The sequence below is a fragment of the Antechinus flavipes genome, chromosome 3, assembly GCF_016432865.1.
Source record: "Antechinus flavipes isolate AdamAnt ecotype Samford, QLD, Australia chromosome 3, AdamAnt_v2, whole genome shotgun sequence".
Lineage (NCBI taxonomy): Eukaryota > Metazoa > Chordata > Mammalia > Dasyuromorphia > Dasyuridae > Antechinus > Antechinus flavipes.
The window spans coordinates 627,703,164-627,719,511 of NC_067400.1; the positions used below are offsets into that span (position 1 = coordinate 627,703,164).

The following is a 16,348-nucleotide window of genomic DNA, read 5'->3' on the forward strand; positions in this document are numbered from 1 at the left end:
GCCTGAAGCACAGATAATGAGACTATAGGAAGCAGAATTGTGGAATAGAGAGACTACTTTTTAAATTTAATTTGTAATTTAAAAAGCTATATGTAATAAATGTTTACACTTTAAGATACCTTCTTATTTTTAAATTTTTATGTTCAATTCGTAAGTTCATAATAAAAGAGATAAAGATTTTTAAAAGAATAAATATAGGTTTTTTTAAATGCAGAGAGTGAATATGCTATTAATGAAGATGAAATCAGAGCAATTCTAGAAAGTTATTTGATACAATTGTATGCCAGTAAATTTCTACCAAATTCCTATTGTGAAACAAATTTACTACTGATGCTTTAACCAGGAAAAATGAAAAAGATAAAAGAAAAATGTAGGCTAATTCCATTAATGAATATGTATGTAAAAATTCTAAACAAAATACTACCTGGGAGACTGCAACAATATGTTACAAAGATTTTTACATTGTGATTTAGTATGATTTATACTAGGAAATTTTCACATAAGGAAAATTTATAACATTATTGATTATATCAATAACAAAAGTAAGAAAAATGCTATCAATAGATGAAGAAAAAACTTTTGATAAAATATTATATGCATTTTTTACTAAAAAACAATCAAACTTGAAAATAATCTACTAGTTAATGTGTTAGAAATACTAGCAATATCAACAAGAGAAGGAAAAAACCTGAAGGAATCTAAATGGACAATGAATAAATTTAAGGTGATTTTTTATTTGTGATTTTTAAATTCATGTTTAACAAATACAAAACAAGAAATGGGGAAAAGCATTTCTGTGTCTTTGATATATAATACTAAATTTCCATTTCAAGAAAACCTATCTAATAAATACTACATATCGTTTTCCAAGTTTCCCAGCTTTTTTTTTTTTTGTTTCCTTCTAGGTTTTCTTTTGCTCTCTGCTGTGACTTTTATTTTCTTTTTCCCCTCTCTCTCCCTACCTACCCTGTAACCTAAAGAAGGCTACAATTACATGTGGTTATATGTAGATAGATAGATAGAGTTAGAGATAGAGATAGAGACAGAGATAGAGATAGATAGATAGATACCTATAAACATAGATACACACACTCACATACATTTATGTAAAACCATGTTGTCCATGTTTTCATTTGTCATGTCTTTCTGTGGAGGTGGATAGCATCTTCCGCCATTGGTATGTCTTTACATGCTGTTCTTCTTACTGTTTTGCTTAATCAACCAACTTATCATATCCTTTACCCTAGCAGTATTTCACCACAATGAGATCTGAAAGCTTGTCTATGGTAGTTTCTTCTTAATTTTCTGCATTTCTTCTATTCTTATCTATATTGATGTATTTATACAAGAAAATTTTAATTTAAAATAAGCAAAATTACCCATTTTACACTTCAACAATGCCCTCACTATGACAATACCAAATTTAATATAGTATACATTAATTAATATATATATTGTATTTAATTTGATTTATTTTAAATATATTATTTAACATAATATAATTTAATATAGCATAATTTAAACTATGACACTACTGAATCCCTTCCATTACATTTTTCTTTTTTTCCCCCTGGTTTCTTTGAAATTCCTGACCTTTTGTTCTTACAAAGGAAGGATTTCTGAAGAAACAAAGAATTCAAAAGAAAGTTTTAAGAAACCCCAGGAACTGATACTTTATTGAGCAGCAAGTCTTTTCTACTTTCAGTGTTACTGGAAGCAAGGCTGCACTTCATTTGCAAAACAATAGACATTGTAATGTTCAGGCTAGCTTTCTGGAGGATCTCTGGGACCAGCCTTGATCTAATGCAAGAGTGCAGGAGGCAGGAGAGCCACCAGGAGGATGGTCAAAAATGTAATGTCTCATTAAGGTCCTCTCAGGCCTTAAATACCTCGGTATGATTACACATTACAGTATGTGTGAACTAGAGAACCACTGCATCACCATGCTAAGTACTAAGTATATGTGTATTAAAGAACCATCATCTCATCAATTCTACTGAATTAATACCTTGTTGTAAGTATCCTTGTTTCAAGTATACTTCTCCAGAGTTCTTGCCCTCTACAAGACATGATATGGATTTGTTTTATTGTCTAGATCTTTATTCTTCAATAATTTTTAAGGGTATTGAAGTCTTGAAATAATTTTTCCCTATACTATTTATATTGACACAAATCATTTATATTCATAGGTCTCAATCATCTTGAGAGTTTTCTTTCAAAAATGTTTACATATTTGTTTCCTTTTTATCAGAAATGCTCAAAAGTTCTCCATTCCAACAAGATGATAGTGTACATATTTTATCGGATCCTTAAGACCTCACAAATCTCTACAAAACAGAAATTATTCTGCAAAGATAAAGTAACTTCTGTTGTTCCATGATCTAGGACAATTAGAATCCAACAGAAAAATCCATTTATTTATTTAAGAAAACTCCTAGAACTGATGCTTTGCTGACCCCAAAATCATTCAGCATGCCTTCTTTACTTCCAGTACTACTGAAAGTAAGGCTGCATTTCAATGGCAGATCAATGGACATGTTATGGGCTTTCACCCACAGTCACTTCTGTATCCAGTTTTCCCCCTTTCCTTTCTAGTGGTTTAAAGACCATGGTTCCAGGCTGCACAAGTTTGCTTGGGCCCCAACAGCCAGTTTGGGCAAAACTCTTCAAGTGCAAAAGCCTGTGGGGTCTGAATTCTCACCAGTTCTATATCCTTTACCAAATTAGTTACCCTGAGTTTGGTCCAGTTTCTTCAACTCTAAAAATGAGAATAACAAAGAGATTTTTACATCCAGGTGTAGTTTTTTAGAATCCAAGAAGAGAATATAACAATATTATCTGTTAATTATCAATTAAGATTATTTAGCATGCTGCCTGAAACATTATAGTATATATATGTATAAATGCTAGCTATTTTATTATAAGGTATCTTATATTATTTTAATTATTATTAATTTATAGATCCATGAAAAATGTATTAATTTTCCTGATTTTCTATACCTTTCTAACATGTGACTACACTTACAATGTTATTTTTTTATTTTTGCTGTTTTTCTGGTTGTTCTGTTTCATTTATATGTTCATTAATATATGCTATTATTGTTCATATTATTTTTCTTTAACCCAGTCCTTATTTTGAAAATATTAAGTATCCAAATGTAGATTTTTACTTTATGTTTTTTACTATTTATATTGTTGTGCCATAGTCATACTAATTACCGCAAATTACCAAATGAAGGTATTAATTCTGCCTGCTTTGCCTGTGACAGCATCTTTAACAAGTACATCTTTGCTCTCCTGGAGCTCAAGAAAGTTCCTCTTCTCTTGGAGTTTTGCTAATGACTTGATCCTCATAATTATTTATTAGTCATTGAAGATGGGAGATTGTCAATTAGTGGGAATACTTGAAAGCTTTTTCAGCTGGAACAAAACTTTACTTTTTTAGACATGTCCCTTTTTCCCTTGGCAGACTAATGTCATTGGTGCTGCCCATGACATAATAATCCCACCTCTGGAGACAAATGGGCTCAGATGATGCAGTCCTAATAACTGGGATCTGCCTGAGCCATCACATATGCACACACAAGTACAAAGTGATGCAATTTGTTTGACTCAGCCCTTTCCTTCATCCTAGAAGCAGAGAACCATCAGGTGAGTGTCTTCTTCTATCTCAGTTTTCTATCTTGGTACTTAGAAAATACTCTTCCAGGAAAAAAAAAAATAGAGTTAGAGTGTTGTTCAGTCCCTGTCTGCAGGGGACAAGGAAGACACCTTGAAAAGGCTGTGGAGCAGGGCTTGGAATTTTTCCTTTCAATCTTATTTGTATCCCTGTCTTTATTGATATTTTCTCCCCTACTTCATGATCTCATCTCTCATAAGTGATTTTGCAACAATCCGTAACTGTTGTACCTGCCTTTAGAGCACCCTAGATGTTTCATTGGCACCTATTGTGAGAAGCATTTTTCTAAACCCCACTCTCCTGATTTTGCTTCTGTGATATTTTGGATTTTTACAGATGCTATTTCTATAGCATCTTTATAGAATCTAGAATCTAGGAATTCTGTTTTTCTGGTTGTTCTGTTTCATTTATATGTTCATTAATATATGCTATTATTGTTCATATTATTTTTCTTTAACCCAGTCCTTATTTTGAAAATATTAAGTATCCAAATGTAGATTTTTACTTTATGTTTTTTACTATTTATATTGTTGTGCCATAGTCATACTAATTACCGCAAATTACCAAATGAAGGTATTAATTCTGCCTGCTTTGCCTGTGACAGCATCTTTAACAAGTACATCTTTGCTCTCCTGGAGCTCAAGAAAGTTCCTCTTCTCTTGGAGTTTTGCTAATGACTTGATCCTCATAATTATTTATTAGTCATTGAAGATGGGAGATTGTCAATTAGTGGGAATACTTGAAAGCTTTTTCAGCTGGAACAAAACTTTACTTTTTTAGACATGTCCCTTTTTCCCTTGGCAGACTAATGTCATTGGTGCTGCCCATGACATAATAATCCCACCTCTGGAGACAAATGGGCTCAGATGATGCAGTCCTAATAACTGGGATCTGCCTGAGCCATCACATATGCACACACAAGTACAAAGTGATGCAATTTGTTTGACTCAGCCCTTTCCTTCATCCTAGAAGCAGAGAACCATCAGGTGAGTGTCTTCTTCTATCTCAGTTTTCTATCTTGGTACTTAGAAAATACTCTTCCAGGAAAAAAAAAAATAGAGTTAGAGTGTTGTTCAGTCCCTGTCTGCAGGGGACAAGGAAGACACCTTGAAAAGGCTGTGGAGCAGGGCTTGGAATTTTTCCTTTCAATCTTATTTGTATCCCTGTCTTTATTGATATTTTCTCCCCTACTTCATGATCTCATCTCTCATAGTGAACTTTCATATTTCACATCGTTCAGATTATTTTGACCTCTCCTGTAATGATCGCGTATTTAAAATCAGCCAGAGTCAGGAATTCAGGTTAAGGGAAAAATCTTAATTCTTTATTGAAGTGAAGAGATGAATAAGGATTGCGATAGCAATATGGGCAGCTGCGACAGGAAGCCAGCTAACAGAGGGAGATTTGAACTGAAAGGGGCCATCGCAATAGCAATGCCAGCAGTCTCTCCTTCCCCTTCCTTTTCCACTCCCCTGCCTCCACCCACCAAAATCGCCATTTCCTATACAACACATGAGGACTTGCACAAAGAGTGGGCAGGGGCCATTCTTTCTCCAAGCTTATATATTAATAGAGTATGGTCCAATTACTATTTAGCCTCATGTGCTTGGGACCTCAGTGCATCAACTCAAGCCTCAGCCCATTACACTCTCCTTCTGGAAATATATATATATATATATATATATATATATATATATATATATATATATATATATATATATATATATATATATATATATATATATATATATATATATATATATATATATATATATATATATATATATATATATATATATATATATATATATATATATATATATATATATATATATATATATATATATATATATATATATATATATATATATATATATATATATATATATATATATATATATATATATATATATATATATATATATATATATATATATATATATATATATATATATATATATATATATATGTATAAATGCTAGCTATTTTATTATAAGGTATCTTATATTATTTTAATTATTATTAATTTATAGATCCATGAAAAATGTATTAATTTTCCTGATTTTCTATACCTTTCTAACATGTGACTACACTTACAATGTTATTTTTTTATTTTTGCTGTTTTTCTGGTTGTTCTGTTTCATTTATATGTTCATTAATATATGCTATTATTGTTCATATTATTTTTCTTTAACCCAGTCCTTATTTTGAAAATATTAAGTATCCAAATGTAGATTTTTACTTTATGTTTTTTACTATTTATATTGTTGTGCCATAGTCATACTAATTACCGCAAATTACCAAATGAAGGTATTAATTCTGCCTGCTTTGCCTGTGACAGCATCTTTAACAAGTACATCTTTGCTCTCCTGGAGCTCAAGAAAGTTCCTCTTCTCTTGGAGTTTTGCTAATGACTTGATCCTCATAATTATTTATTAGTCATTGAAGATGGGAGATTGTCAATTAGTGGGAATACTTGAAAGCTTTTTCAGCTGGAACAAAACTTTACTTTTTTAGACATGTCCCTTTTTCCCTTGGCAGACTAATGTCATTGGTGCTGCCCATGATATAATAATCCCACCTCTGGAGACAAATGGGCTCAGATGATGCAGTCCTAATAACTGGGATCTGCCTGAGCCATCACATATGCACACACAAGTACAAAGTGATGCAATTTGTTTGACTCAGCCCTTTCCTTCATCCTAGAAGCAGAGAACCATCAGGTGAGTGTCTTCTTCTATCTCAGTTTTCTATCTTGGTACTTAGAAAATACTCTTCCAGGAAAAAAAAAATAGAGTTAGAGTGTTGTTCAGTCCCTGTCTGCAGGGGACAAGGAAGACACCTTGAAAAGGCTGTGGAGCAGGGCTTGGAATTTTTCCTTTCAATCTTATTTGTATCCCTGTCTTTATTGATATTTTCTCCCCTACTTCATGATCTCATCTCTCATAAGTGATTTTGCAACAATCCGTAACTGTTGTACCTGCCTTTAGAGCACCCTAGATGTTTCATTCGCACCTGTTGTGAGGAGCATTTTTCTAAACCCCACTCTCCTGAACTCACTTCTCTGATATTTTGGACTTTTTCTCTTTTTTCTAGATTTTGAGAATTCTGTCCTTTTGGTGAGAATGAAAATTGTTTTTTTTTTTTCTTTCTTTCTGTATCTTTGCGGTGATGAAGGGTCCCCCTGAGCGACGGTTTATTGTCCCAATGTTCTCTAGGCCCCAGCGCCTGAAACGCTTCCAATCCAGGGCCGCCAATGGAAGCGAGCTCCCGATTGTTGAGGGCTCTCCCCTGTGTGCGGCAGCAGGGGGGCCTGGGGACAGCTCCTTGGCTACCCCAGCCCCGAACCGGGGCCACCCGGGCTCCCTGCCTCCCGCCCCGAACGGGGAGCAGGGAAACCGCAAGGTTGTGAAGGAGAAAGGGAAAGGGGACCAGGGAAAGGCCGAGTCCTCCCCTTGGCTGAATGCCCGCCATGTCTCCTTGGAAGGAGAGTGTCCCCAGCTCCTTGCCTTGGAAAACCCTGCCAGCAAAGCGGTGCAGGGCTGCCTTGTGCCGCTCTGGCCCGAGGCTCTGCCGGGAAGCACCCCCGGGCCCAGGGAAGGCCATCTGGCAAAGGATGGCCCAGGTCTTGGGGGGCAAGAGGTAGGAGAGAATGGGAGGAGGCCCCCTGCCAGTCTTACCGAGGACAAGCAACTGGGAGAGGGCTTGCATTGGGCCTCAGAATGCAGACAGATTCAGGGAAACGGGATGAGGGGCCAGCCCCAGGGCCCAAGGCAAAAAACACTTGGGGCATGATGGCAGCCAATGGTGCACCCAGAGAGTGCCTAGAAGTCCAGTACCCAGACATGACCAATCAACCAGAAAGCCATATGATGGGAGAAGGGGATTACACAGTCAACCAGCCAGGAAGCAACCTGATGGCAGAAGGGAATTACAATTGGGGAGAATAGAGCTGTATGCAGCTGGGACAACTGAGAGATGGCCATCATTTCTTCTACATATGAAATAAAGGACATATTCTGTTTTACCTGTGATCTACAAAGATTGTAGAAAATATCTAAAGAGAGGAGAAAGTTTTGTGAACCTTGTCCCTCATTAGGACTGGCATAAGGGATATATTATGTTACAAGTTGATATATTTTTCTCTGATTTCATATAATTTGTAATGTCTTAGAAGTTCTTGCTACAGTCTATTATAAAACAGATCTCAAAATAACTTAGTAGTAGCTTTCAATTTTCACTTCAAAACCAGATAACCTCATCTCAAACATTATGATTATGATATTTTTAGTAATAGAGGTATAAGATAATAATTAAATTACCAACTCATAATTCCCTTGAAATTTTAGAGAACTTAAGTTCTAAAATGTCCTTTTCTATTCTTATCTAAACTGTGGACTTGGTGAAAACTGTGCTAATAATAAATTAGAGGAAGGTTCTTTAAAAAAAAAAAAGAGTTAGAGTGTTGTTCAGTCCCTGTCTGCAGGGGACAAGGAAGACACCTTGAAAAGGCTGTGGAGCAGGGCTTGGAATTTTTCCTTTCAATCTTATTTGTATCCCTGTCTTTATTGATATTTTCTCCCCTACTTCATGATCTCATCTCTCATAAGTGATTTTGCAACAATCCGTAACTGTTGTACCTGCCTTTAGAGCACCCTAGATGTTTCATTCGCACCTGTTGTGAGGAGCATTTTTCTAAACCCCACTCTCCTGAACTCACTTCTCTGATATTTTGGACTTTTTCTCTTTTTTCTAGATTTTGAGAATTCTGTCCTTTTGGTGAGAATGAAAATTGTTTTTTTTTTTTCTTTCTTTCTGTATCTTTGCGGTGATGAAGGGTCCCCCTGAGCGACGGTTTATTGTCCCAATGTTCTCTAGGCCCCAGCGCCTGAAACGCTTCCAATCCAGGGCCGCCAATGGAAGCGAGCTCCCGATTGTTGAGGGCTCTCCCCTGTGTGCGGCAGCAGGGGGGCCTGGGGACAGCTCCTTGGCTACCCCAGCCCCGAACCGGGGCCACCCGGGCTCCCTGCCTCCCGCCCCGAACGGGGAGCAGGGAAACCGCAAGGTTGTGAAGGAGAAAGGGAAAGGGGACCAGGGAAAGGCCGAGTCCTCCCCTTGGCTGAATGCCCGCCATGTCTCCTTGGAAGGAGAGTGTCCCCAGCTCCTTGCCTTGGAAAACCCTGCCAGCAAAGCGGTGCAGGGCTGCCTTGTGCCGCTCTGGCCCGAGGCTCTGCCGGGAAGCACCCCCGGGCCCAGGGAAGGCCATCTGGCAAAGGATGGCCCAGGTCTTGGGGGGCAAGAGGTAGGAGAGAATGGGAGGAGGCCCCCTGCCAGTCTTACCGAGGACAAGCAACTGGGAGAGGGCTTGCACCTTGGCCTTCCCCCTTCTCCCTCCAGTGAAGTGGGGCAGCGGAAAGGCTCCAGAACCCCCAACACCAGGTTTTCAGACATGGATAAAGGGGTGCGGACGTGTCCCAAGCTGAGCGGCGGCAAGAAGCTGCCAGCGACAACGGGGCGTAAAGCGGCCCTCCCGAGGGGGAAGCGCCCCGAGACCCATCCCGAGGCCGGCCAAGAGGCCTGGATAAAAGACCTGGACACCCTGCGCAGGCGCATGCTGCAGGAGATCCCAGAGCTTCAGGCTTTGGGGAAGCAGGAGGACGTGGCCGCTGCCGTCCCAACCCGCCAGGGCATTGCCATGATCCAAGAGCGTCTGGCAGCCCCAGGTGCGGATCGTACAGTTATTAGAGGTGCCAGTTGGCCCAGTCACTGGCCAAAGATTAAAGCAGATACCTATATGTCTGGAGTAGGAGGATCAATAGCAGCTGAAGTTAGTGCTGCCCTATGAGATGGACTTTTGAAGGCAAAACAGGAGTTTTTACTCCTTTTATAGTTGAAAAAATCCCCATCAATCTGTGGGGAAGAGACGTTTTACAACAATTGGGGTTAAAAATGAGTACTTCGGTTTTTTAAGCAGGGCTGCTGTTGAAGGCCTGCCAACACTTTCACCTATTCCTATTCAATGGAAAACTGATACACCAGTGTGGATAGAACAGTGGCCCTTAAGTAGCGATAAAATTCAGGCCTTATTAGATATAGTACAGGAGCAACTTGAACAAGGGCATTTACAACCTTCTCTAAGTCCTTGGAATTCCCCAGTGTTCGTTGTAAAAAAGAAATCAGGAAAATGGAGGATGCTCACTGATTTAAGAAAAGTGAACGAACAGATGGAAACTATGGGAACTCTTCAGCCTGGACTTCCATCTCCTACTCAGCTTCCTAGAGAATGGCCTCTTTGGGTTATAGACATCAAGGATTGTTTCTATTCCATTCCTCTGGATAAGGAGGATATGAAGAGATTTGCCTTTTCGGTGCCCAGTGTCAATTTAGCTGAGCCTTATAAAAGATATGAATGGACGGTTTTGCCACAGGGTATGAAGAACAGCCCCACTATGTGTCAAATGTATGTTGCTGCTGCTCTTGCTCCAATAAGAAAAGCATTTCCAAAAGTTATGCTATTACATTATATGGATGATATATTGGGTTGTGCACCTGAGGAACAAATTCTAGAAGCATGTCTACAAAAAACCATAGAAACACTAAGATATTACAAACTTCATATCGCTACAGAAAAAATTCAAAGGCATGCTCCTTTTCAATATTTAGGATATGAAATATATCCTAAGGCACTTACACTACAAAAACTGTCTTTAAGAACAGAGAGGTTGAACACCTTAAATGATTTCCAAAAATTAATAGGAGATATCCAATGGATGCGTCCAGTATTAGGTTTAACTACCAATCAATTGCAACCCCTATATGACATTTTAAGGGGAGACACTGCTTTAAATTCACCACGCCGGCTTACAAAAGAAGCTCAAGAGACCTTGAGAGAAGTTGAACTGGCTTTATCCAATGTAGTTGAGAGAGTAACTCAAAAACCTTGGAAATATCAGTTTTTGCTACGAAAGAAGCACCCACACCAGTCCTTCATCAAGGAGACAGTGTGATAGAGTGGGTGAACCTCCCAGCACAACCAGAACAAAGCCTTACGCCTTACCCAGTGCTTGTGGCTAGAATTCTATTAAAGGCCATTAAACGAGCAGTACAATTATCTGGGACAAGACCTGACAAGATATATGCCTTCTATACAAATGCACAAATTAATGTATGCTGTGAAACCATCCCAGAGTGGCAGATTTTATTGGCCATGGCTCCAAATTTTGCACATGGATCTCCATTAAAGATAACCAGACTACTGCATAATTGGCAATGGATTTTTGAGGAGAAGGTTTCTAAGGTTCCTCTTGAAGGACCAACCATTTTTACAGACGCAGCCAAACAAAATATTTGTGCTGTATACTCTCATGATCTAACTGTAAAAAGAGTAGTCAGAACTCCTTTTCAGTCCACTCAGCAGAACGAATTATATGCGATCATGCTAGCTCTCACTTATTACCCAGGCGACATAAATATAATATCTGATTCAGCCTATTCAGTAGGTGTGGTACAAAGAATTGCTACAGCCCAAATAAAATTTGCAGCTTCTAATATATATCAGCTCTTTAAGGAACTTCAAGAGCAAGTGAGAAAGCATCCAGGAAAGATTTATATCCTGCATGTCCATTCACATAGTGGACTTCCAGGTCCTATTTTTGATGGAAATTCAAAGGCAGATAGCCTTTTAACTATGTTGGCCAGTACGCCTTTATTTCAGGAGGCCCAGGAATCCCATTCTAAATACCATCAGGCTGCTCGAGCTTTGCGTTTACAGTTTGGGATTACAAAAGAAGAAGCTAGGAGCATAGTGAAAAGCTGTACAGCTTGCCTTCCCTTCCACGCTCCTACACTGCCTCCAGGGAAGAACCCTCGTGGTTTGAGACCCAATGAAATCTGGCAAATGGATGTGACTCATTATAAATCTTTTGGTCGTCTGTCTTTTATCCACGTTGTGGTAGACACTTTTTCAGGATTCACTTTTGCCATACCAGCAGCAAAAGAGACAGCCGAGTGGTCACTGAATTCCTCATTCAAGCATTCGCAATTATGGGTGTGCCACAAGAAATAAAAACAGATAATGGACCGGCATATACCTCCAAACATTTTGAACACTTTTGTGCACAGTATAAGATTCTACACACTACTGCATACCCTTCAATCCTCAAGGTCAAGCAATAGTAGAAAGAAGAAACAGAGACATTAAGACACTCCTCCAAAAACAAAAGAAGGAGGAGGAGGACCAGGAGGACCAGGAGGACCAGGAGTAAAAAGTGGAGATGAGGGTGATGGTGGTGGTGGAGAAGAAGGAGGAGGTAATGTGGTGGTGGTGGAGAAGGAGGAGGAGATGTGATGGTGGTGGTGGAGAAGAAGGAGGATGTTATGGTGATGGAAGTGGAGAAGGAGGAAGAGGAGGAGGAGGACCAGGAGGACCAGGAGGACCAGGAGTAAAAAGTGGAGATGAGGGTGATGGTGGTGGTGGAGAAGGAGGAGGAGGACCAGGAGTAAAAAGTGGAGATGAGGGTGATGGTGGTGGTGGAGAAGGAGGAGGAGAAGGAGGAGGTAATGTGGTGGTGGTGGAGGAGGAGGAGGTTATGGTGGTAGAGGTGGAGAAGGAGGAGGAGATGTGATGGTGGTGGTGGAGGAGGAGGAGGTGATGGTGGTGGTGGAGGTGGAAGAGAAGAAGGAGGAGGTAATGTGGTGGTGGTGGAAGAGAAGGAGGAGGAGAAGGAGGAGGTAATGTGGTGGTGGTGGTGGTGGTGGTGGTGGTGGAGAAGAAGGAGGAGGTAATGTGGTGGTGGTGGAGAAGAAGGAGGAGGTAATGTGGTGGTGGTGGAGAAGAAGGAGGATGTTATGGTGATGGAAGTGGATTTCTTTGACAAAGAGATCTAACTCAGTTTCAGTGGATCAATGATGGACAGAAGCAGCTACACCCAAAGAAAGAACACTGGGAAATGAATGTAAACTGTTTGCATTTTTGTTTTTCTTCCCGGTTATTTTTACCTTCTGAATTCAATTCTCCCTGTGCAACAAGAGAACTGTTTGGTTCTGCACACATATATTGTTTCTGGCATATACTGTGACATGTTTAACATGTATAGGACTGCCTTGCCATCTGGGGGAGGGGGTGGAGGAAGAGGAGGAGGAGAAAGAGGAGGAGAAGGAAGAGGAGAAGGAGGAGGAGGAAAAGGAGGAGGAGGTGATGGTGGTGGTGGAGAAGAAGGAGGATGTTATGGTGATGGAAGTGGAGAAGGAGGAGGAGGAAGGAGGAGGAGGTGATGGTGGTGGTGGAAGAGAAGGAGGAGGAGATTATGGTGATGGAAGTGGAGAAGGAGGAGGTAATGTGGTGGTGGTGGAAGAGAAGGAGATGTGATGGTGGTGGTGGTGGAGGAGGAGGAGGAGGAAGACCAGGAGGACCAGGAGGACCAGGAGTAAAAAGTGGAGATGAGGGTGATGGTGGTGGTGGTGGAGGTGGAAGAGAAGAAGGAGGATGTTATGGTGATGGAAGTGGAGAAGGAGGAGGAGATTATGGTGATGGAAGTGGAGAAGGAGGAGGAGGACCAGGAGGACCAGGAGGACCAGGAGGACCAGGAGTAAAAAGTGGAGATGAGGGTGATGGTGGTGGTGGAGAAGAAGGAGGATGTTATGGTGATGGAAGTGGAGAAGGAGGAGGAGATTATGGTGATGGAAGTGGAGAAGGAGGAGGAGATTATGGTGATGGAAGTGGATTTCTTTGACAAAGAGATCTAACTCAGTTTCAGTGGATCAATGATGGACAGAAGCAGCTACACCCAAAGAAAGAACACTGGGAAATGAATGTAAACTGTTTGCATTTTTGTTTTTCTTCCCGGTTATTTTGCTATGTGCTCATGTAAATTATGTATAATGCCTCCCATATTGATGGATTTATGTATACCATGTATATCTGTTACAAAGTTCTGGCCATATTGATGGATTTATGTGTACCCCTCAGAAACCCCCTATGTTTTAAAACAAAAGAAAGGGGGAGGAATCCCTTCCATTACATTTTTTTTTTTCTTTCTTTCTGTATCTTTGCGGTGATGAAGGGTCCCCCTGAGCGACGGTTTATTGTCCCAATGTTCTCTCGGCCCCAGCGCCGGAAACTCTTCCAATCCAGGGCCGCCAATGGAAGCGAGCTCCCGATTGTTGAGGGCTCTCCCCTGTGTGCGGCAGCAGGGGGGCCTGGGGACAGCTCCTTGGCTACCTCGGCCCCGAACCGGGGCCACCCGGGCTCCCTGCCTCCCGCCCCGAACGGGGAGCAGGGAAACCGCAAGGTTGTGAAGGAGAAAGGGAAAGGGGACCAGGGAAAGGCCGAGTCCTCCCCTTGGCTGAATGCCCGCCATGTCTCCTTGGAAGGAGAGTGTCCCCAGCTCCTTGCCTTGGAAAACCCTGCCAGCAAAGCGGTGCAGGGCCGCCTTGTGCCGCTCTGGCCCGAGGCTCTGCCGGGAAGCACCCCCGGGCCCAGGGAAGGCCATCTGGCAAAGGATGGCCCAGGTCTTGGGGGGCAAGAGGTAGGAGAGAATGGGAGGAGGCCCCCTGCCAGTCTTACCGAGGACAAGCAACTGGGAGAGGGCTTGCACCTTGGCCTTCCCCCTTCTCCCTCCAGGGAAGTGGGGCAGCAGAAAGGCTCCAGAACCCCCAACGCCTAACTTCTGTTGTTCCATAGTCTAGGACAATTAGAATCCAAAAGAAAAACCCATTTATTTATTTAGGAAAACTCCTAGGACTGATGCTTTGCTGACCCCAAAATCATTCAGCATGCCTTCTTTACTTCCAGTACTACTGAAAGTAAGGCTGCATTTCAATGGCAGATCAATGGACATGTTATGGGCTTTCACCCACAGTCACTTCTGTATCCAGTTTTCCCCCTTTCCTTTCTAGTGGTTTAAAGACCATGGTTCCAGGCTGCACAAGTTTGCTTGGGCCCCAACAGCCAGTTTGGCCAAAACTCTTCAAGTGCAAAAGCCTGTGGGGTCTGAATTCTCACCAGTTCTATATCCTTTACCAAATTAGTTACCTGAGTTTGGTCCAGTTTCCTCAACTCTAAAAATGAGAATAACAAAGAGATTTTTACATTCAGGTGTGGTTTTTAGAATCCAAGGAGATAACAATATTATCTGTTAATTATCAATATTATTTAGCATGCTGCCTGAAACATTATAGTATTATATATATATATATATATATATATATATATATATATATATATATATATATATATATATATATATATATATATATATATATATATATATATATATATATATATATATATATATATATATATATATATATATATATATATATATATATATATATATATATATATATATATATATATATATATATATATATATATATATATATATATATATATATATATATATATATATATATATATATATATATATATATATATATATATATATATATATATATATATATATATATATATATATATATATATATATATATATATATATATATATATATATATATATATATATATATATATATATATATATATATATATATATATATATATATATATATATATATATATATATATATATATATATATATATATATATATATATATATATATATATATATATATATATATATATATATATATATATATATATATATATATATATATATATATATATATATATATATATATATATATATATATATATATATATATATATATATATATATATATATATATATATATATATATATATATATATATATATATATATATATATATATATATATATATATATATATATATATATATATATATATATATATATATATATATATATATATATATATATATATATATATATATATATATATATATATATATATATATATATATATATATATATATATATATATATATATATATATATATATATATATATATATATATATATATATATATATATATATATATATATATATATATATATATATATATATATATATATATATATATATATATATATATATATATATATATATATATATATATATATATATATATATATATATATATATATATATATATATATATATATATATATATATATATATATATATATATATATATATATATATATATATATATATATATATATATATATATATATATATATATATATATATATATATATATATATATATATATATATATATATATATATATATATATATATATATATATATATATATATATATATATATATATATATATATATATATATATATATATATATATATATATATATATATATATATATATATATATATATATATATATATATATATATATATATATATATATATATATATATATATATATATATATATATATATATATATATATATATATATATATATATATATATATATATATATATATATATATATATATATATATATATATATATATATATATATATATATATATATATATATATATATATATATATATATATATATATATATATATATATATATATATATATATATATATATATATATATATATATATATATATATATATATATATATATATATATATATATATATATATATATATATATATATATATATATATATATATATATATATATATATATT

At 37.0% G+C, this 16,348-nt stretch overlaps 1 protein-coding gene across 3 annotated transcripts in view; it reads left to right on the forward strand.

Moving 5' to 3' along the window:
* Positions 1-6,687: 6,687 nt before the first annotated feature.
* Positions 6,688-16,348, forward strand: part of LOC127556671 (uncharacterized) — a 122,599-nt gene continuing 112,938 nt past the window's right edge. Inside the window, exon 1 of one of the 3 annotated variants that reach the window (XM_051989960.1) lies at positions 6,688-7,304. In XM_051989960.1, the coding sequence (XP_051845920.1) occupies positions 6,851-7,304 (454 nt within the window). In that variant the 5' untranslated portion in view covers positions 6,688-6,850. Of the gene's footprint in view, positions 7,305-8,347; positions 8,965-13,705; positions 14,189-16,348 lie in introns of those variants that run through there. The other 2 variants (XM_051989959.1, XM_051989958.1) reach the window with 2 other exon arrangements.